Source organism: Thalassophryne amazonica, chromosome 14 (genome assembly GCF_902500255.1).
Source record: "Thalassophryne amazonica chromosome 14, fThaAma1.1, whole genome shotgun sequence".
Lineage (NCBI taxonomy): Eukaryota > Metazoa > Chordata > Actinopteri > Batrachoidiformes > Batrachoididae > Thalassophryne > Thalassophryne amazonica.
In genome coordinates, this window is record NC_047116.1 from 45481935 (window position 1) to 45506160 (window position 24226).

Below are 24226 nucleotides of genomic sequence, written 5' to 3' on the forward strand. Positions count from 1 at the left end.
ATCTGCTTTTAATATTTCAATTCAAATTATTTCTGTCATCCAATATCACAGGATGTTCCAAAGGTACTCACACAACACAAAAGCATCCAATAAAATAATTTATTAAATGTATAAAATGGAACAGCTTCCATATAAGGAAAAACAAACACAAAACAATAGTATCAAAGCATTAAAACATGGGATATTCATAAATATATTGGCCATTTTTCATCTTTATTGGAATTGTACATATGGCTTTCATCCAAAAGATGGAGCTGCTGGACCACTGACCATCTATTCACGTGGTGACCAACCTAGAGTTTGTTGTTATTTGTTGTGTATTTTTAACCATACGTGTACCATTTTTAAACCATCCATGTCATGTGTAATATGTCAAGGTTACCAGTGGAAAGTTTGTAGAGAACCTTTTTCAAAAGAAGATGCAGAGAATGAGATGCCACTCCGGTTTCTGTAGCCATGTGTCACATCCTTCTTCAGACAATAAATAAGACAGACCCTTCACAGATATATGAGTAATAAACCAAATACATTAGAAATGGAACCTGGGAACCTCCATCCTCCACTGTCCCAGTCATCAAGTGGCTCAAAGTGCTTAATTCCCCTTAACAGGATTAACTGACCAAAGCTGTGAGGACCAGGCCACATCCCGTCTTGTGGTACTATTCACAGCACAGTTTTGTTTTTGCTCATTTTTACTTCCAGAAGATGCATAAGCTTTATTGTCTGTGATTTGGAGTAACTGCACAATCCATGGGGTGATGTGTTTAAAATAAGTTAACCGCTGTAGTGTTAATTAATTCTAATGGGGTTGTTGGATAAACTGTCATGCTGGCTCGGCCTGAGGAAGAAGGAAGTGAACGTCTTGTGTTTGGGACTGGACAACAGCGGCAAGACGACCATCATCAACCAACTCAAACCTGCTAATGTGAGTACAAAAAAAAAAGTAAAGAAGTGCAGATCTGAGTACTCTACATAAACATGGTGTTTGAGGCTGAAGAAGTGCTTCACACTGAGATTTTAAAGGCATCATTTTGGATTACAGACCTTAGAGGCCTGTTCGAAATTCTGTTCTGCCACTGCAGTCATTTACTGATTGCTTAGGTTCAGCACTCAAATCATTTTGGCGCATTGTCAGAGAAGTGGAAGCATGTTAGTTAGGTAAAAATCTATAATATCCTTTCTTAACCAGTGTTGCCACAGTAACTTTGAAGAGTTACTTTATACAGTTACTTCATTAGCAGTTGCCGACAACTTGTCAGCAGCTGCCGAATGTAGCTAATAAAGTAACCAGTAATCTAACTTGGTTATTTTTAAGATCGAATAATCAGCAAAGTTGAGTATCAGCATTAGTTACTTTGCTGATTAGTTTGCTGATTTGCTGACTAGCTCCTTTGTCCCTCAGGCCATCAGACTGTACAATTCCTCACTCGGGGAGGAGGAGTAACAGGAAGTCAGAGGTTGGGAATGAGAATGAGAGGAACAGTAGTAGCCAGTGAACCAGTATTGATCAGTATGTCTAGTATTTATATTGTGTATTTGTATTTATATTTATACTTGCAAACTGTTTTTCTTTTTTTCACTTTTGATACTCTGTGTGCTTCTTACCCTATGTGCTGCTATACAATGCTGCTGGAACCTCAATTTCCCTGAGGGAGTCTTCCCAAGGGATCAATAAATTTCTATCTAATTGAATCTAATGACTTTGCTGATTACTCAATCTTAAGAGTAACCAAGGTAGATTACTAGTAACCTTATTAGTTACATTACTAATTAGTTACAAGTTGTCGGCAGCTCCTAATAAAGTAACTGCATAAAGCTGCCCATGAAGTAACTTTATAAAGTAATTAAAGTAACTTTTCAAATAACTGTGGCAACACTGTTCTTAACACTATTTCTTCCAAACCTTGACATACTTTTTATGTTGTGTGTGGGTGGGTGGGTGTGTGTGTACATATGTATGCAGATGCAGGCCCAAGAAATAGTCCCTACAATTGGCTTCAACATTGAGAAGTTCAAGAGCTCCAGGTAGAATTCAAAACTCATGTTTTTTTTTTTTTTAAAAAGACTGTATAGTGTTTTTTTAAATAATTTAGGAATCTTGAATACCATTAACACTCAAAGTCAATGCCTCTATGTGTGGCTGCAGTTTGTCTTTTACAGTCTTTGATATGTCTGGGCAGAGCCGATACAGAAACCTATGGGAGCATTACTACAAGTATGAAATGTGCACGTAACCTGCACGCCACTCACATAAACAGAAATATGTGGACATGTTAAGATGGTGCCCAACCCTGATTTTGCTTCTTGTCATCCTCAGAGAAAGTCACGCCATCATATTTGTCATTGACAGCAGCGACAAACTCAGAACGGTTGTTACCAAAGAAGAGCTGGAAACTCTTCTCAACCATGAAGGTGAAGAAAAATCTGTTTGTTTGGTAGTTGTTTGTTTTGTTTTTGAAAATCTGTAATAAGCAATGGCCTTCTTATAAAACACCACACAACTGACTTTCACAATTTCTGAAGTTAGAATTGATCACATTTTAATAAATACTAGTGCACTGATGCCGTTGTCCCCTGGATTTTCTAATACTAATGTCATAATATATAATTATTAAAAATAATAATTTTCTAATAACTCTGGTGCTTTCTCCTCCATTTTCTGGGGTTTTAACTACTTGTTTTCCAACCTGTATCGATATAAATTCAAAACTAATACATCATATTCGTACATTCATATCTGAGAAACACATCCCCTTAATGTGAAGTATTAGGGGGATGTGTTGCTGTTGGGAGATATGTCTTCAATACAGAATAACAAATACAAAAGCAATTTTTGTTTAATGTATTTTTTTCTTTTAACTCAAGACACACATTGTTATTCTTATGTGTCTAAGGCCTGTCTGTCATTGCCAATTTTCCAATATATATATAATTTGTCAATTATATTTATACTTGCAAACTGTTTTTTTTTTTTTCACTTTTGATACTCTGTGTGCTTCTTACCTTGTGTGCAGCTATACAATGCTGCTGGAACCTCAATTTCCCTGAGGGAAATTGCATCTGTACAAATAACATAGGTGCATAGTGTGTGCGGTCAACATCTGCCGTGCTTTTGCCAGAGGAATGAGCTGTACTCCTCAGCAAGGTGCCGCCGTGCATCACACTGAGCTGTGCTAATCGTCCCCACCTCTCCAGGTGCACAGTTACTGCACACCACTACACACGATCACTGCCTGCTCAGGTCAATGAAATCGCTTGGCCCCAAAACACAGATAAACCTGTTTTATATTTTAGTTTCATCCTGTGATTTTAACTTGGCATCAAAGTGACTTCACAGCCAAGTCCACATTTAGGCAGAAATGATTTATTTCAAGATGCAGTAATGAAATACATAAAAAATCAAAGCCATCTATGAAACTAAAGTAACAGACACATATCACCCCTTATAAGCACAGATTACAATCAGAGGGGATTGCTTTTGTGGATCGCGATGGGTCACAGCATCACAAATGTTCGGAACATTTTCAAAAGCTTCACGATGAGTTACAGCGGTGAGGATTGCCACAAATTACTCACGATAAAATGTCCTGACTGAGAATCTAGTTGGTGTTTTTTATACTATAACTAATCAGGTGCTAAAATTAGCAATGGGAGATGTGCTTAAGACTACACCGAATATAATTAATTAGATAGATCATTATCATAGATCAAAAATAAGCTTGACAGGGACATGTGTTAGCTACAAAATCCTGCATACCATCTAGAAACATTAATGTGGTGATTACAATATGGTAATGAAATAAACTAATAAAATAACATAATAAAAGACATAATTTGTCCAAAATAGTTATGCTGGCCATCGTATTACTCACTGAACAGCTGTATTCTTCTGAGTTGCTGCTGTCTACAGGGGAGCATACCCCCCCACATCAAACTAACCATTTGATGTTGTCCAGCCTTATGTGTTTTGCTGCCAATTCTTGTTTTTCCTGCAGTTGGCTGGATTGTTTAAATCCTGGCATAATGGGGATTTAGTGCACTGATACAAAACTACTAGTTAGCAGCACCGGCAGTTGAAGCACAGACATCTGCTAATGCCGCGGATTACCTAACGTTACCTTGATATTTAACGTTGTTGATCGATAACTAGGTGTTGTAGCTGAGTTAATATGTGGCTGTGATTGGAAACAGTTCATTTTAAGCTCCTGGGAGGAACTTTGAGCACAAATTCCAAAGATTGCTCTGCACTAGTTGTGTGACCTTGGCAAAAGAACACAAGTAAAATAAGACAAAAGTAGCTGAAAACTGAACTTGGAACACAAAGGCCATGTTGACTGAAGTTACACAGTAATTTTCAGGACATTGTAGTCACAGTAAGATGCCATCACTTTCACCATGACATTCATATGCTGCCTGTACATACATCAACAGATTTGCATGGATCACAAAGTCAGACATTTTGGTCATGCGATCCGCGAAAATCCACAAAATTCCCACATGCCTGTCACAGCCTCGAGAGCTGCTGTGACTTTATCTTCTACTACGACCTCATCTTCCACACGTTCTTGTTCTTCCTTCAGCACCCGGTACTTTGATTTTTTCTTTTTCATCCACTTTCTTTCTGATGAGTAGGTAGGTCAGTGGAATAAGTTGGAGTTGGGTTTCTAATATGTAGACCTAGGTTGGAATAACGGTCACGCTACCTGTGTCTTTGGACAAGACACTTCTCCATTGTCACAGTCCACCCAGCTGTAAATGGGTACTTGCCTTGGCTGGAGAAATAACTTGTGTTAGACTAGCATCCTGTCCAGGGGGAGTTATAGCACATTATGCTATGGTGTCCAGAGATAAGCACCAATGGGCTTCCGGACTTTTTTTTTCTTCTTCTTGCTATCAGCTGTTGACTCACTTTTCTTCATATGTTTGTGTGTTTATCTCTGTCCAGATATCCGCAGCAGAAAGATACCAGTATTGTTCTTCGCTAATAAGATGGATCTGCAGGATGCCATGTCCTCTGTCAAGGTCTCGCAGCTGTTGTGTCTGGAGAACATTAAAGACAAACCATGGCACATCTGGTAAATATATGGGTCACATTTTTCAGTCAATACCCCTATTTGGACAGGATTAGTTTTATATTAGGAAGTGGTAGTAAAATTATTTGCGAGTTTCTCAGTGATTTCAGTCTTGCCTGAATGCACCATGTCAGTCATTGTTACAAACTATGCACTACTGTGTCAGTAAAGACTCTGGCGGCTTTTACGTTTTGTGAAATCAATCCAAAGAAAATGCTCCAGTTTATATTCATCCCATGTTAATAGACATGTTAGTAATATCCTGTGTGAAAGGAGTTTTCCGCAGTTTATCTCAAGTATAGATGTACTTCAGTGGACATTTTGAAAGACAATAAATGTAGCAACAGCAGAGATTTTACATTTGTACTTGGGTTTTATACTAGACATATTCTGGAGGAAAACATTTCCACAAGAACAAAGGCTCTAAAATCTATACTGACAGAGGAGCAAGCAGTTTGTAAAAATGACTGAAATGGTACATTTAGATCAGACTAAAATCACTGAGAAACTAGTAATAATTGAATTATCTCACCTCGTTATGTCAAACTAATCCTGTACAAATAGGGTTTAAATGGCAAATATTTAGCTGTTCATCACTTCACTGACAATTCTGTGACAACAGACGCAGACCAATAGTGATGCCATGCCATGTTGGTTAGTCTCTTGAACTGTTTACAACCCCAATTCCAATGAAGTTGGGACATTGTGTAAAATGTAACTAAAAACAGAATACAATGATTTAACCTATATTCAATTGAATACATCACAAAGAGACAAGATATTTAATGTTCAAACTGATAAACTTTATTGTTTTTGTGCAAATATTTGTTCATTTTGAAATGGATGCCTGCAACACCTTTCAAAAAAGCTGGGACAGTGGTATGTTTACCACTGTTTTACATCACATTTCCTTCTAACAACACTCAATAAGCGTTTGGGATCTGAGGACAGTAATTGTTGAAGCTTTGCGGGTGGAATTCTTTCCCATTCTTGCTTGATGTACGGCTTCAATTGTTCAACATTCCGGGGTCTCCGTTGTCATATTTTGCGCTTCATAATGCGCCACACATTTTCAATGGGCAACAGGTCTGGACTGCAGACAGGCCAGTCTAGTACCCACACTCTTTTACTACGAAGCCACACGTGCAGAAGATGGCTTGGCATTGTCTTGCTGAAATAAGCAGGGACATCCCTGAAAAAGACGCTTGGATGGCAGCATGTGTTGCTCCAAAACCTGGATGTACCTTTCAGCATTGATGGTGCCATCACAGATGTGTAAGTTGCCCATGCCATGGGCACTAACACACCCCCATACCATTACAGATGTTGGCTTCTGAACTTTGGGCTGACAACAATCTGGATGAACTTTTTCCTCTTTTGTCTGGAGGGCACGAAGTCCATGATTTCCAAAAATAATATGAAATGTGGACTCATCAGACCACAGTACACTTTTCCACTTTGCATCTGTCCATTTCAAATGAGCTCAGGCCCAGAGAAGGCGGCGGCATTTCTGGATGTTGTTGATGTTTGGCTTTCGCTTTTCATGGTAGACTTTTAACTTGCACCTGTAGATGTACCGACGAACTGTGTTAACTGACAGTGGTTTTCTGAAGTGTTCCTCAGCCCACGCGGTAAGATCCTTGGCACAATGATGTCAGCTTTTAATGCAGTGCTGCCTGAGGGATCGAAGGTCAAGGGCATTCAATGTTGGTTTTTCGGCCTTGCTGCTCATGTGTAGAAAGTTCTCCAGATTCTCTGAATCTTCTGATTATATTATGGACTGTAGATGATGGAATCCCTAAATTCCTTGCAATTGAGCGTTGAGAAACACTGTTCTTAAACTGTTGGACTACTTTCTCACGCAGTTGTTCACAAAGTGGTGATCCTCGCCCCATCTTTACTTGTGAATGGCTGAGCCTTTTGGGATGCTCCTTTGTACCCTTTCATGACACTCACCTGTTTCCAATTAGGTGTTCTTTGAGCATTCATCAACTTTCCCACTCTTTTGTTGCCCTGTCCCAACTTTTTTGAAAAATGAGCAAATATTTGCACAAAAACAATAAAGTTTATCAGTTTGAACATTAAATATCTTGTCTTTGTGGTGTATTCAATTGAATATAGGTTGAAGAGCATTAGCAAATCATTGTGTTGTTTTTATTTACATTTTACACAACGGCTCGACTTCACTGGAATTGGGGTTGTAAGTAAAGGCATGCAAAACTCAAACTAAACCCTTTACTTTCTTTCATTTTTAGCTTCAACATATGCTGGGATCATAAGAAATCAGTATTGTTGCATGTTTTAAAGAAAATCACATTATAATTTCAGTAAATAGAGCTCAACTCCACTATAATCTCATCTGCAATATCATATGTGTCCCTTGCTTGAATTACTGTATTTTATAGATACGATGAACTGACCCATTCCTTGGCATGTTTATGGGCCTGTTCATTTGGCAAAGAATCACCTCTGTTGCCATGGCTCATTAGTTAAACATTATGGGGTGGTGCAGAATCAAGCAGTCATTTCAGAAGCGCACTTGTTTCTATTATGGTTATTTTACACCCTGTTTACTCATTAGACAGATGGAAGGCGGATGGATTAAGAGCTGGACTGGTTTAAACATCCAGGATCTGAGTAAAGTCATGTGAAAATGAACATGTGCCACAGAGAGCTTACTGTACCACAAAAACTTCTCCTTTTCCAGTGCCAGTAATGCTATAAGAGGAGAGGGACTACAGGAAGGGCTGGACTGGCTTCAAGGTAATGATGCTTACAATAGATTCAATAAAACCGCTTAAACTGATGATTTTCAATGTCAGTGTGCCAAAACTGTCTGTACGCCATACTGAGATGTGTCTTTTTCAACACGCACAGCACAAATTGCACAGTGAGTATTACAGTGGGACATGTCAATGTGTTGTGGTTGTTGTGTTTCTTAGGATGGAGCCATTGAAGGAGCACAAAAGCAACATGCATTTAGAATTGGAACAATCAGAAGAATTAGGCTTACAGTGCATCTGGAAAATATTCACAGCGTTTCACTTTTTCCACATTTTGTTATGTTACAGCCTTATTCCAAAATGGAGTAAATTAATTTTCCCTCAAAATCTACTCATAACACCCCATAACGGCATGAAAAGGGTTTTTTTAATTATTATTTTTGCAAATTTATAAAAATAAATAAATAAATAAAACTAAGAAATCGCATGTAAATAAATATTCACACCCTTTGCTCTATACTTTGTTGATGCACCTTTGGCAGCAATTACACCTTTAAGGCTTCTTGAATATGATGACACAAGCTTGGTGCATCTGTCTTTTGGCAGTTTTGCCCATTCCTCTTTGCAGCACCTCTCAAGCTCCTTCAGGTTGGATGGGGAGCATCAGTGCACCATCATTTTCAGATCTCTCCAGAGATGTTCAGTTGGACTCAGGTCTGGGCTCTCGCTGGGCCACTCAACTTCATTCACAGAGTTTCCCTGAAGCCACTCCTTTGATATCTTGGCTGTGTGCTTAGGGTCACTGTCCTGTTGAAAGATGAACCATCACCTCACCTCTGTCTGAGGTCAAGATATCCAGGATGTCTGTGTACATTGCTGTATTTATCTTTCACTTAATCCGACCTAATCTCCCAGTTTCTTCCGCTGAAAAACATCCCCACAGCATGATGCTGCGACCACCAGGCTTCACTGTAGGGATGATGCCTGGTTTCTTCCAAACATGGCATCTGGCATTCACAACAAAGAGTTCAATCGTTGTCTCATCAGAACAGAGAATCCCGTTTCTGATGCTCTGAGTCCTTCAGGTGTCTTTTGACAAACTCCAGGTGGGCTGCCATGTGCCTTTTACTAAGGAGTGGCTTCCGTCTGGCCATGCTACCATACAGGCCTGATTGGTGGATTGTTGCAGAGATGGTTGTCTTTCTGGAAGGTTCTTCTCTCTCCAGAGAGGAATGCTGGAGCTCTGAGAGAGTGACCATCAGGTTCTTGGTCACCTCCCTGTCTAAGGCCCTTCACCCCTGATTGCTCTGATAGCTCTAGGAAAAGATCTGGTGGATCTGAACTTCTTACATTTATGGGTGATGGAGGCCACTGTGCTCACTGGGACCTTCAAAGCAGCAGAAATGTTTCTATACCCTTCCCCAGGTTTGTGCCTCAAGACAATCCTGTTTCAGAGGTCTACAGACAATTCCTTTGACTTCATGCTTGGTTTGTGCTCTGACATGTTCTGTCAAATGTGGGACCCTATATGTAGACAGGTGTGTGCCTTTCCAAATCATGTCCAATCAACTGAATTTACCCTCGGTGGACTCCAGTTAATCTGTAGAAACATCTCAAGGATGATCAGTGGAAACAGGAGGCTCCTGAGCTCAATTTTGAGCTTCATAGCAAAGGCTGTGAATAATTATGTACATGTGGTTTCTTAGTTTTTTGTTTGTTTGTTTGTTTTTATAAATTTGCAAAAAATCTAAAAAACACAAACTTTTTTCACATTGCTATTACTTGTATAAGGTATTGTGTGTAGAGTTTAGAGGAAAAAAGTTATTTCATCCGTTTTGGAATAAGGCTGTAACATAACAAAATGTAAAAAAAAAAAAACTAAAGCACTTTCTGGATGCACTGTATGTGCACATTTAGTCCTGTTCAGAATTAATGGCAACGTTATATTTTAAGAAGAGAATTGAAAATATGTTTGGGAACACAGTGGTCCCTCGTTTATCGCAATAAGCGAAATCTGCGAAGTAGTCAGTGTTAGTTTTTACAATTAATATACAAGTTCTGTTAGAAAACTATCCGACCTTTTTATTTTTTGCAAAAACTATATGGATTTGAATCATGTGCGCTTGCATCAGCCAAGCTTGAACCTTTGTGCGCATTGGTGTTTTTGTCACGCCTGTTGGTTGCGTCATTCGCCTGTGAGCAGGCTTTGAGTGAGCAGTGGTCCACCCCCCTCGTCGGATTTTCATTGCGAGGAAAATGTCTGAACGATTTGGAGCTTTGCTGCATCAAATTTTTCCAGAAAACGTGAGAGACAGCCAGGTGGAAACCATTCGGAAGATTCAGACGGCTTTCAGGGACAATTCTATGGGGATCACACAGATTAAGGAGTGTTACAACCGGTTTAAAGACGGCGCACAATGGCAGAGGGCGCGCCGTGTTCCGAGCGGCGATCGACAGGCTGAAACGACCAGATCATTTCCAAACTGAATGCTGTGTTGATCCGGGACGTCGTCTGACTACCAGAGAAATAGCAGAAGATGTGCACATAGCACTTTTTCACCACATTCCACTGTTACAGGAGGTTTTGTCATGAAAACACGTGCGGAGAAATTTGTGCGTCGGGACGGAGCCGCTAATGGCGTGGGACAAAAAGCAACGCCGTGATGGAGCCTCACAGGACATGTTGTGGCATGTCCAGCTCATCCACAATTTCTCGGATAGTCACACGACTGAAAAGCCACCGAAAGCCGTCTGAATCTTCCAAATGGTGCAAGAGCTGGGCATGTTACAACATGTCCTGTGAGACAAACACGGAGGTGCTTTTGTCCCGTGCCATTAGCGGCTCCGTGGTGAATTCCTCCGCTCCTCTTTCCATGACAAAAACTCCTGTAACAGTGGAATGTGGCAAAAAAGTGCTATGTGCACATCTTCTGCCATTTCTCTGGTAGTCAGACGACGTCCCGGATCAACACAGCATTCAGTTTGGAAATGATCTGGTCGTTCCAGCCTGTCGATTGCCATTCGGAGCGTGGCGCGCCCTCAGCCATTGTGCGCTGTCTTGCACCGATTGTAACACTCCCTGAAAGCCGTCTGAATCCTCCGAATCGTTTCCACCTAGCTGTCTCTCAGTTTCTGGAAATATCTGATGCAGCAAAGCTCCAAATCGTTCACACATTTTCCTCGCAATGAAAATCCGACGAGTTGGGTGGACCACTGCTCACTCAAAGTGTGCTCACAGGCAAATGACGCAAAAAAAAGAAGCATGCAAAATTGCACTAAAAAAATCCGCGAAACTGCGAGGCCACGAAAGGTGAACCACGTTATAGCGAGGGACTACTGTAATTGCAAATGAAACTATTTTGGATAATTCGATTTAATAAAATCTCCAATCTTTTATAATACATTTTTTTTAAAGAAAAAAACTTTTATATAGTGAAATTACGGCACATTTCACTGAATTTACAGTAATCATCATTTTACAGCCTTTTTTTGACAAAGGATGGATACATGAACATTTAATATGACTTGGACTTCACTTATATCAATCACAAAAAAAATTAAGCAATATGTTATACTCTATGATAACTATTTCTATAGTAGGCAGTTCTCAAACTTGAGCGGCCACACAAGAATGAGACAAGTGAGAGAAGTCGTCAAGACACCAAAGACTATTTTGAATGAGTTATACACTTATGTGTCTGTGACTGGAGAGTCTGGGCATGGTGCAACTGTGGTCTGTTGCATCACGAGTTACAGTTACATGGCAGAGTGGCACAGAAAAGGATTTTCTGAAAAAACACATGAAATTTCAGCTCCATTTTGCCAAGGAACCTGGGAGACTCAGAGGTAGATCTGAGTTGTTTTCTTGTATTAAATTACTTCTCTCAGCGCTGTGTAATGAAAATTGTGAAATCTGAGGAAAATTTGCAGGGGGTCGAACCGGGGTCTAGGGCCCACGGGGCCCCAGAAACCAAATTAATTTTGTATCTAATTATACATTTTCAGCATCTCCTGGAAGAAAAAAAATTTCAAAAGAAGTGCATATTTAAATGATCCTAGATTCAAACTTTCATTGAAACGGTCAATGATCATGTTGAAATAACAGAATATGATGTGGAAGTAGGAGCTGGAATGATTTTCCTTTTAATTGTAAACCAAATTATGCGTTAAGCATCAGAACAGTTAAACAACATGAAATTCATGAAGACTGAAAAAACTGTTAAAGCATTTTAAAAACCACAGCTAAAGCTTGGAGAAGATTTTGAAAATCATGGTAAAATATCAATAACATACCTTATATTAAAAAAACATATTGTTGTGTAAATTCCTGTAAATCCATTCAAAGCCACGGTGTCTTTTTCCCATGAAACAAGTTTACATTAATAAAAACTCATTTACATTCTTGTGTAAATTCACTTAAATCCATTCAAAGCCACAATGTGTTTTTTCAATGAAAGAAAGTCTAGATTAATAATAAAAAAAAAGAGTCACATAAATCCTGTTTGAACAGCACAATGTTTATTTTCCAGGGACAGAAAAATTCTTACCGTGTTTCCTGATAGCACAGTTCACTTTTCCCTTTTTTAAATTTTTTTTTTCATTCAGGTGTGTTCATGAAGCCAGCGACAATTCCACGGATTCTTGTCCTTGTCAAACTTTTTCAAACCGTCTTTCGCACCATTTTCTCTCTGTCTGACGTCGCTCCTTGACACAGACATGCTGCAAAATTCCTCTTCTAAACTTGAGTGCTCTAAAAGTTTGCGATGTCCACATGCTATGTTTAGCTTAAGCATCTTGCAGGAGCCACACAGCATCGCCGCAGCAACCAATCAGCCCCGCTTTACGACAGTTAAAAGCTTTGAGTGGCATTTTGCCTCCGCAAAGTTTCGTGGATCCGAGGACACAGATTTGTTTCTGTAATACACAGATCAGAGTCCGCGGACTCATCAAACTTGCACGGTGTTGTAAAAAAGGAAACGCTTTGTGATAGGCATTTTAAAAACTCAGTGATGATCACAATTACAGAGTACAACACTAACAAACCCCCACCCCTATGATGAAATCCGCGGAATTCCTCGGATCCGTGGAGTTTTCACAGCCCTGTTCTCTGTTGCACTCCACCATGTGGTTGTGGGTGATGATGCAACAGAACAAAGTTGTGCTGTGTCTTGAATCACAGCTAGGGAAGCCTATAAGGGTGATTCTTTAACTACGGGCACTATTGGCCTTGTAAATGTAATTTCCACCACACCATTGCCTTACAATATAAAGCGCCTTGGGACAACTGTTTGTTGTGATTTGGCGCTATATGCATGTGCTCTGATGTCACTGTTTATCTCCATAGAAACTACCCAAACAATCTTTCATACAAACTGTTTAAAGGGACATTACAGTGTTGTGGTGGAAATTACGTCAATAGTGTGGGACAACTACATTTTGTTTAAAAAAATCACAACAGTTGTATGACATTGAATACCAATTATGTTTTATTTTACTGATATTTCATTCAGAGATATTTTAAAACATTAGAAAAAACGTTTCTTTACCATTCATTTTTATCATTGAAGATCAAAAGTCTGGGTGTGGGACAAGCACAAAACAGCAATATTTGCATATAATGCTGAAAAAAGTTGAAAAAGTCATCATAGACTACTAGAACAAAGTTCTTAACACACTTTCATTGTAAAGATAACTATAAAAGTGTGAAATTTCCCCTTTTTTCTGTTTTTCATACAATATGATCAAAGGACATAATAAGTGCCCGTAGTCTAAGAATCACCCATAAATCCTTCAAAGTAATCAGCTTCTTGGTGGCTTCCCTCATGAGTCTCCATCTTGTACCCACTTATTTTTAAAGAACTGCCTTCTCCAAACAGATTTTGAAAAACCAAACAAACAAAAAAACAGTACCATACTGTTCCTTGTATTTCTTGAAGATGCAAAGCAAGTCCAAGACATATTCACTGATGTGGAAATGATGATTTACTGTAAACTCATCAAAATGTGCAACAAGTTCATTTTCTATCATTTTTAATTGAACTATGACATAATTTTGTTTTATTGTTCAATAACGTATGAAATTTTAATAACTATTCAGATTAAACAAACGTGGTTCTTTAATATTTGTTTGTCAACATATTTTAAATTCTGGACAGGACTGCAGTTTCATTGCACAAGGGAAAAAGTTTACTAACAGATTTAGAAAACAAAAAAACAAACAAAAAAAAAAATCCCAGTTTATTGTTCTGTTGTGTTGGTGTCTGTGTGACAGAAAGTTTATTTTTGACTTACAGAATGCACTTTCTGTAAAAATCGAACAATTTTTCTTTCATTATGTATTTTATTTTTTGTATTATACACAGTGGATTTGAAACTGGTGTGAGTACCACCAGCAGTACTTTCTACTCTGTTGTACTACTCTGAATGTGTCACAAAATGAGGCTGCCAAACATATTAAAATATTATTATACAACTGAAGTAAACCCAATTACTATATGAGTCTTGTCACATGTAATGTGAGGTGACTTGATGGTGGGGTAGTATTTAGGGATGGGGCCGATCCAATCCAATATTGGTATTGGGTTTCGATACCAATGTAATTCACAGATCAGAAATTTTCGATACAACCTGCAGAGTTTTCCTGCCTCCGCAGCCCACAGTCAACCAGCAGGTGAGCATTAAGCAGCACTGTCGCTGACCAACTTTTCATCATGTCTGCTGTGTGGAACACCGCAAAGCAAAATGGCAACTTGCAATGTTTGCAAATATTTGAAAAAAGCACCACATTAAAGAGCACAAGGAATTTTTAGCCGGGGGCAGAAAGACAAAAGAAGCTGGCAGGAAGGGTGCGACAAATTAAGCCTGGTTCACATGGCAAGATAATTATGCCAATATCTGACCCAGTCTTCCCCTTCCGACAATCCTAATGACGCTCCACCTATCATGATGGTTCTAAACATAATCTTATCAGATATTCCTGCCATGTGTGGTGTGTTAAGAGTACTCTAGTCTGCTCAGAAGGATGTCAGGACTGCTCAGACCTCAAATCGTGGATGTTCAACATGTTGGATTGCCTTGGCCCGATATCCCAGCGTGTTGGGTGTAACCCAACCACAAACAAGCATGCAGCCTGCTGAATGTGATGTATAGCCAATCAGAAAGTGAGAGGATGGACACACGGATGGGAATCCAAAATCAAAACAGCTGTCATGGTGCACCAGAAGGTCCGGTGCTCACGCAGTCTCCACTCCTTTAACCAACGCCTTTTCTTTTCGTATCATCCACAAACTATCTCCATTGGTTCTCCCTCGTCCACCATGATTGTTTCCTCCGAAGTCATATTTAATCTCGAGAGGTTTTGTGAGATTTCCTGTCTGACCTGGAAATGTTCATGTGTGAAACCTGTTTGTATGTTGTCTTTACCTTGTGGCTGCACACCACACACTGTACAATGACAAGTGTTAGATCTATGATTTTTTTGAATCGCCATGTGAGTGGTCTCTCAGGTATTGATAACCTACAGGTAATTTTAAAATCTTGCCATGTGAACCAGGTATTACCCAGAATGATTCCAAATATTAGTAAATTATAAGTACATTCATTTGTTTTTTTGGTGGGTTCTTGTGGCATTTTAGAAATACGCTCTATCTTTACAACGGTACATGTACTCGGGGCAGGTGTGCCATCTGGTGTTCAAGACATGAAACTTCAGCCACTGACCCAACAATGGCCCCATTTACATGTACATAAACATGTATGACAATCAGACTTATTTCATTCTTTTACATTTGTGCGTTTCAGCATTCTAAACAGCTAATTTCTTGAAGAGAGTCTCTTTCTCTGTCTACGAAGACCTGCCATTTCTCTTTTCTCCACTTTGAAAGAAACTGAAGTTATGAACTGAAATCATGTAAACCAGGTTTTTCTGATTATCGGATTACTAAAGTGCTTGTAAACACGAGAGATCAGATTACTAAATGATCTGATTATTATGGTCATGTAAACGTGCTCCGCTATGGGCAGCGCAACTCAACAGAAAAGCTCATCTCAACAGAACACCGTCACCAGTAATACCCCACGGTCCCTGATATGGCTGTGAAAAAAAAAAAAAAAATCAAGCATACTCTGTCACAGGGGTACCCCAAAAATTGTGTGCAAATATATGTACCATTTTGAGGAAGGAGCGCATTTCCAAAATGCCAAAAAAAGACACCAAAAAAAATAAATAAAAGTACTTAATTCTTTCACCAAAATATCAAATCTAGGCTTGCATCTCAGATGTACCTTCTGGCAAATTGTAACTGAACCTTCAGGTCTTTTTAAGAAAATCCTCCTGCATATCACTTCATCATGAAGCTGTATAACTGGGGATACAAAATATCCTCATATAAAATCAACAATAATGACAAATTAATATTAAAGCAAAGAGCGGAATAATATTGATATCGGCAGATATCCAAATTCAGGTATCAAGATCCGAAGTGGAAAAATGTGGATCGGAACATCCCTAGTGGTATTTGCTTCAGATCGCTTGAGAACCACTATTCTTTGTCTTGTCTGTGTTAAAAAGCCTTAGTAGATTATGTTGTAATACAAAATATGCTTGCTTTTTTCTACTCCCTACCAGATCGTATCAAAACAATGAACATTTGACTGCATGAAAATGCCTATGAACAAGATGGATACAGTAACTGGATCTCATTCTCTACTTGGACGTGTTTGTCACATCTGACGTTGTAGGCCCCATCTCCTGCAACTTCCTGTTAAACAGTAGTTTCTTTAAAATATATATATATTATACATGAATTTTCACACCATACATAAAATTTATATAACAGCTGAGTGGATCCTTATCATTTGATTGGTGCTTTGTATGTCACATGACATGGATTAATTCATGTTGACATGTTGCATTGCATTTAGAGTGCGGCTTGGTTCCATTTAGAGTGCAAATTTGGTTCCATGCATTTGGTACCATTGCACTGTCCCCCCACACGCACGCACGCATGATCGAGCACACGCGCACATGTGACTGCGCGCGTGCACACACAAAACAAATCCTCTGTGCTGTCTGTTAGCAGGAAGAAAGAAAGAAAAGCTGGACTCATTTGTGACGTGATTTTTTTTTCGCTACACTGAGGACGTACACAGTCAACCGACCTGGTTGCGTGTGTGTGCGCGTGCGGGGGACAATGACATGATGATTTGATTGAGCTAACTGACACTGCTTGTAACACACACACACACACACACACACAAAATCCACTCCGCTGTAAGCCGTCTGGATGCATGAAGACCTATTCACATAAAATGCTGATGTGATTTTTGGCTGGACTGAGGAACTACACAAAGTCTTTTTTTTTAATGGACGTCCGAAGTCAGTGCACAGCATCACTGGACTACACGTTACAGCGGAACACCAAAATGTAAGTCCCTTTTCTGTTGTTTATAAATTAACAAAATATCAAATGACAAGGATCTATTTTAGATGTTATATAAAACAAACGAATGTTTTTCTTACATTCTTTCAATGGATGAATATTTAATTCGGTGAAAACTGGAACAAACCATTCAACGAGGCTTCGTTCCAGCTTTCACCTCATGAAATATTCATACCATTGAACTCATAAACATTCATTATTTGTATACTATTTGACAACCCCCCCTAAAAGTTACTCTTAAACAACATCAATGTATCACTTACCACAAAAGTGGACGCAATCTGTATTATATACAGCAGGTAAAATAAGTATTAAACACGTCACCATTTTTTTCAGTAAACATATTTCTAAAGGTGCTACCAACATGACATTTTCACCAGATGTCAGTGACAACCCAAGTAATTTACACATACAAAGAAATCAAACAATAGATGTCCATAAATTATGTGCAGTAATATGAAATGGCACAGGGAAAAAGTGTTGAACACCTGAAGAAAGGGAAGTGCAAAAAGGCATGGAAAGCCAAGACACCAGCTGAAATCTATCAGTAATTAGAAAGCAGTCCTGCCCCTTGTCAGCGAAATTATTATCAGCTGGTTCAGTCTCAAATCATGGCCAATAAAAATCTGTCTCATTACCAAAACTTATTGATGGCACTGGTTACAGGAGAATTTCTAAACTTCTGAATGTTGCACTGAGTACTATTGGGGCCATAATAATAATTTCACCATAAACCGGCCACGACCAGGTGCTTCTCCAAAGATTTCTGATAGAGGAATGAAAAGAATTATCAGAAGAGAAGACCACTTGTATAGCGCTTCAGAACGACCTGGACTTAGTAGGTCCAACTGTTTCAAAGGAAATACAGTGCAATTGGTACAGTGCAATAACAGTGCACTCAAACAATGTGGCCTGTATGCACACTCACCACACAAGAATAAAGCATGTTGAAGCTTGTTTAAAGTTTGCTGCACAACATTTATACAAGCCTGTGAAATAATGGCAGAATATAGCCTGAGCAGATGAGACCAAAATTGAACTCTTTGGATGATACACCATGTTTGGAGGATAAATGGCACTGCACATAACTCAAAAAACACTATACCAACAGTGAGTTTGGAGGTGGGAACATCGTGGTGTGGGGCTGTTTTTCAGCATACGGCACTGGAAAACTTCATATAATTGAAGGAGGAATGAACTGATAAATGTACCAAGACATTTGTGATAAAAATCTGATGCCAGCTACCAAGATGATGAAGTTGAAATGAAGATGGCTATTTTAGCAAGACAATGATCCCAAACACACAGCCAAGGAAACAATTGTTTTTAGAGAAACCAATTATACCCAATTAGCAATAAAACTGCTAAAATGGCCCAGCCAATCACCTGACTTCAATCCAATAGAAAATCTGTGGAAAGGTCCATGAACTCATCAGGATTTGAAGACTGTGTGGTAGAATGTGCCAAAATCCCACATATGTATGTGACTAGTTTCTCCATACAGGAGGCGTCTTGGGGCTGTCATTACCAACAAAGGTTTTTGTTGGAAGTTTAAATAAATTTCAGTAAGTTTGTTCAATATCTTTCCCTGTGTCATTTCACATTATTACATAAAAAATTTGTACTTATTTGCTTTGGTTGTGTTGCCTTTATGGATTACTTTGGTTATTTTCAGATTTTCACAGCTGGTGGTAATTTCCTAATCAGTAGCACCTTTAGAAATATATTTACTGAGAAAAATGGTGACATGTTCAATACTTATTTTACCTGCTGTACATTGAAAATAACCTTAGTTTTGTTTCTCAACATAATGCTGCAGTGTATTGTTACACCAGAGTGGCGTAATTCTTTCAGCCACTGACTTTTTAAAATGCTGTTAATGCTGAGTATTGTACTTCTTATATGACTGTACAATAAAGATTGTTTGCTGAAGTCATGCTGTATTTCTTTTTATGAAGTGATCCAAAAATACTACTTTTAAAAAAATCTTAAAAAAAAAAAGTTTGAAAAAGTGCAAATAAGACATTTTAAAATGCAATTTTTCATTTTAATAACTGGTTTTTGTTTTACAAAAACAACAATGTAAAATTACATAACAATCATGTTTACACAGATGAATAAATAATTGTGAATAAATAATTGTACTCTTCAATATTTTTACTATAAATACATAAATAACAATGGGTATAAAAGTCTGTAACACTGGTATACATATTTCGTTTGAATCCAAAGCAATTAAACACGGTAATTCTCAGTTGCAAAATACAAGTGAACTGTCAACTTTGAAATTATTCCACGGGTTATTTTCAACATTTGTTTTTGTCCCCAAACTGTCAGTCATCTCTTCCACATCCCTTCCACTCTGCATCAGTTGCTTTTGAGCAATGTGTGGAGGATTTTAGTGTGGAAGTGAGCGACCGAGCTGAGGAGAACACACAGGTTGTGGAAAGTCTCCCTGTCATCACCATGGTTTCCTGAAAAAAGGCAGTGAATGACATGAGAAGCATTTTTGATCTTAATTACAATCAGGAGAACTTCTGAAAGCATTCACTAGGCTGCTACTGTGCATGTTCCTTCAAGGCTCTGTGCAAATATGAAAAGGACCTTTAAGTGGTCTGGCCTTAAAGCAAATGTTAAATGTTAGATATACCATAGACATTATATACGTAGATGCCTCATAACTTGCTGCAATGTAATCCAGCATTGCCACCATCTTGGAGGGGTCTCTTCACAATAGGTTGACCAGAAACCAGATCACGTGGGATTACCTTTCCTAAATAAGATTGAACAATAATTTAGGTTATTTTACCATTAGTAATATTATGTCATGGTAACAAACAGTACTTACATGTAACGTTATTCCAGCAGGAACTGGTACTCTCTCCAACTAGTGTCGCAACTCAAGTGAATTTTCATTAATGCGGCAAAAGGAAGAGTGCATTTGTGTGCATTTCCATCCACTTGTTATTTTCTTTTGTTTCACAATTCTTTGGAATTGAGTGGTGTCTGTATTTCACAAAGTAAGGCTGCACCACATCACAAAATTAACTCCACTGGAGTTACAGAGTGCCAGCACATGGAAAAGAAGCTGTGCAACACAGTTCTTTTTCGAGGCTTTTAGCTCTCCAGCCCCAGTCAAAAGCCTAACAAGGTAGTTTAGAACTTTCTTTTCCTGGTCTTGAAAAAAATGTTCATCTTTGTAACAAATATGAAGGCAAATATATATATATAATTTTTATATTTTATTAGGGGTGTCTAATAAGTTTTTTTTTTTTTTGCAAGGAAGCGCTTAGGCTGTGAGGATTTATGCCTTAATATTTGTCTCACCTTGATCCAGCACGCCATTTTAACCATCTTGGATGTGCGAGTCTTTTAGATCATCTTTGTAACAACACCAGGTGAGCGAAGCAGAGGAAATTAAAGCGATGTTCTGTGTGTTTGTGTGTGTGAGTGAGAGAGAGAGAAATAAAATCAATTGAACAATCCAAACTTGTTTCTTTACTAAATTATAAAATTAATTTATACATTTATCTATATGCCATACCATATGTCTTTGATAAGGAGCACAAGACAAAGTCTTTCAGCAGGAAAGTACATATTGTTAATGTGTGACAGCATCCTGATTCATATCTGAATCTCTGCTGTTTCTAACAACCACCGTGGGAAAATCAGGTAAAAATTTGGGGAGTTACAGATTATTGTACTTGGGGATACACCTTCCTCAGTACAAATAAATGCACTGGGCGGCCAAGATGGTGGCCGGCTGATACGTCAGCTCCAATAGGCAGCGGCAGTCCATGAGGCATCTATGTATATAATATCTATGAGATATACTCTCTGCCAGAATTACTGGCCCTTCATATTTTAACCCTTTAACATCAACACATTTTTCAATAAAATGCAGTAGATGAATATGCTCTATCAAACAGAAGAGCTGACCATTAAAGCATTAAGCACAGAATTTAAACAAAAATGTTCAGAAATAAATGCAAATTAACCAATTTTGTATCTTCTGAGTAGTTGATAAACGGTTCAAAGGTACTGAACAACAAGAGCAAAGCAAACATTAAAAAGATTTATACCCCGTCACACATAGCTGGAATCATTCACAATGGCGTCAGACTTATGAATCGGCGCACATCCGAAAAGTGTCAGATTTTAGTTCCAAAACGTTCTGAAAGCCATCTGCGAAAGTTCACACAGTTGGTCAAAATCGGCCGGCGGCCCCAAGTGTGACGCATACGTTCTATACACTCCGGGCGCGGTCAAGATGGGACACCTATTCGACGGCGGTCTGAACGCCATCTGACCGCAATTTACATATTCTAAAGGTGGCATAAACAGGATCCGAAACGATTTGAGTGCATATGAGGGAACCTCAAGATAGATCGGGCATGGCAAAGCCTGCAGTATGACCTGCACATACCACTTATCCACTTGTGTGGCTCGCAGTCTTGCATGTGCAGGGAATGTGAACACAGCGTGAACAAACCAAGAGTACTGTGTATACTGCGGGTCAATGTGTGGCACAGTGCATGGCGCTGCAGACCTGAACAGGATGTTACATCCATAATAGACCTTACAGTACAGATAATGTTCCTCACCATGGGCAACATAAATAATGTGAAATATTGTGCCCATCAGATCTGCGACACCATGGCGGCTGGCGGGCAGGTGCGCACGCTGTCACACCTCACGTCAGAGGCTCACAGCTGAACGGACTTCACCGCTGTAATAAACAAATTATTGCTTGATCACATTTAATTCTGTCGGACATGACGTGGAACTGTTTCGCCATGACAACATATGAAACATGAATCTCACCTGCAGGAGCATTTCACAGCGCAACTTTTTTAAGCAAAGGTGTCCTTTGACTGTCAGGTTCGCTGCGTGTGCTCACACGTAGCGGCCTATTATGAAAACACACACACACTCACATTGAGTGGTCATTTCCTCATGTAAGCACTTTTACGCACGCGCACACACACACACACACACACACACACGTGAGGCCAGTGAGTCTGGGGAAAAGAAGACAAGCGAAGGAGTGATTGAATGGGAGTGAGTGACTGCAGGGATAGATACATATGGCGTGAGTCCGGTCTATACGTTGGTTGTTCTTTGATGTCCAGTACAGGTCCTGTGCAAAAGGAGGAACACAGCGCTTCGGTCTGTGTTTGCCATCCAGACATTTGAAGCTTACAGAGTCTACAGAGCCTTTTATGGCCATCTAACAGCAGTCTGTATCATCTACAACCCCTGGCAATAATTATGGAATCACCGGCCTCGGAGGATGTTCATTCAGTTGTTTAATTTTGTAGAAAAAAAGCAGATCACAGACATGACACAAAACTAAAGTCATTTCAAATGGCAACTTTCTGGCTTTAAGAAACACTATAAGAAATCAGGAAAAAAAATTGTGGCAGTCAGTAACGGTTACTTTTTTAGACCAAGCAGAGGGGAAAAAATATGGACTCACTCAATTCTGAGGAATAAATTATGGAATCACCCTGTAAATTTTCATCCCCAAAACTAACACCCTGCATCAAATCAGATCTGCTCATTAGTCTGCATCTAAAAAGGAGTGATCACATCTTGGAGAGCTGTTGCACCAAGTGGACTGACATGAATCAGGCTCCAACACGAGAGATATCAATTGAAACAAAGGAGAAGATTATCAAACTCTTAAAAAAGGGTAAATCATCATGAAATGTTGCAAAAGATGTTGGTTGTTCACAGTCAGCTGTGTCTAAACTCTGGACCAAATACAAACAACATGGGAAGGTTGTTAAAGGCAAACATACTGGTAGACCAAGGAAGACATCAAAGCGTCAGGACAGAAAACTTAAAGCAATATGTCTCAAAAATCAAAAATGCACAACAAAACAAATGAGGAACGAATGGGAGGAAACTGGAGTCAACGTCTGTGACCGAACTGTAAGAAACCGCCTAAAGGAAATGGGATTTACATACAGAAAAGCTAAACGAAAGCCATCATTAACACCTAAACAGAAAAAAACAAAGTTACAATGGGCTAAGGAAAAGCAATCGTGGACTGTGGATGACTGGATGAAAGTCATATTCAGTGATGAATCTCGAATCTGCATTGGGCAAGGTGATGATGCTGGAACTTTTGTTTGGTGCCATTCCAATGAGATTTATAAAGATGACTGCCTGAAGTGAACATGTAAATTTCCACAGTCATTGATGATATGGGGCTGCATGTCAGGTAAAGGCACTGGGGAGATGGCAGTCATTACATCATCAATAAATGCACAAGTTTACGTTGATATTTTGGACTTTTCTTATCCCATCAGTTGAAAGGATGTTTGGGGATGATGAAATCATTTTTCAAGATGATAATGCATCTTGCCATAGAGCAAAAACTGTGAAAACATTCCTTGCAAAAAGACACATAGGGTCAATGTCATGGCCTGCAAATAGTCCGGATCTTAATCCAATTGAAAATCTTTGGTGGAAGTTGAAGAAAATGGTCCATGACAAGGCTCCAACCTGCAAAGCTGATCTGGCAACAGCAATCAGAGAAAGTTGGAGCTAGATTTGATGAAGAGTACTGTTTGTCACTCATTAAGTCCATGCCTCAGAGACTGCAAGCTGTTATAAAAGCCAGAGGTGGTGCAACAAAATACTAGTGATGCGTTGGAGCGTTCTTTTGTTTTTCATGATTCCATAATTTTTTCCTCAGAATTGAGTGATTCCATATTTTTTTCCCTCTGCTTGGTCTGAAAAAGTAACCGTTACTGACTGCCACAATTTTTTTTCCTGATTTCTTATAGTGTTTCTTAAAGCCAGAAAGTTGCCACTTGAAATGACTTTAGTTTTGTGTCATGTCTGTGATCTGCTTTTTTTTCTACAAAATTAAACAACTGAATGAACATCCTCCGAGGCCGGTGATTCCATAATTTTTGCCAGGGGTTGTACATGTTTTGGATGCGATCTGACAGGTATGGACGAGGCAGTCTGTCTGCAT

General features: G+C 39.0%; 2 protein-coding genes across 3 annotated transcripts in view; one reads left to right on the top strand and one right to left on the bottom strand.

The window, feature by feature from the left end:
• The first annotated feature begins 471 nt into the window (after positions 1-471).
• On the top strand, positions 472-16579 carry LOC117524598 (ADP-ribosylation factor-like protein 6). 2 transcript variants are annotated; one of them, XM_034186410.1, is made up of 8 exons: positions 472-925; positions 1964-2025; positions 2147-2215; positions 2318-2412; positions 4946-5075; positions 7780-7835; positions 7950-7962; positions 16422-16579. In XM_034186410.1, the coding sequence occupies exons 1-8, from the start codon at positions 803-805 to the stop codon at positions 16453-16455; spliced, it is 582 nt and encodes a 193-aa protein (XP_034042301.1). In that variant the 5' UTR covers positions 472-802; the 3' UTR covers positions 16456-16579. The 2 variants fall into 2 exon arrangements, with proteins under 2 accessions (XP_034042301.1, XP_034042302.1); XM_034186411.1 differs by lacking the exon at positions 7950-7962 and having other exon boundaries at positions 474-925; positions 16422-16573.
• Positions 16580-19602: 3023 nt separating this feature from the next.
• LOC117524259 (F-box only protein 47-like) overlaps positions 19603-24226 on the bottom strand; it is a 41974-nt gene continuing 37350 nt past the window's right edge. Inside the window, exon 10 of the mRNA XM_034186029.1 lies at positions 19603-19709. Within this exon, the coding sequence (XP_034041920.1) occupies positions 19603-19709 (107 nt within the window). The remainder of the gene's footprint in view (positions 19710-24226) is intronic.

Bases quoted from the DNA above. Each gene is read 5' to 3' on its own strand.
- LOC117524598 (XM_034186410.1), top strand. From the start codon at position 803: ATGGGGTTGTTGGATAAACTGTCATGCTGGCTCGGCCTGAGGAAGAAG. The intron at 926-1,963 runs GTGAGTACAAAA...ATATGTATGCAG, and splicing joins ACCAACTCAAACCTGCTAAT to ATGCAGGCCCAAGAAATAGT. The intron at 2,026-2,146 runs GTAGAATTCAAA...GTGTGGCTGCAG, and splicing joins GAGAAGTTCAAGAGCTCCAG to TTTGTCTTTTACAGTCTTTG.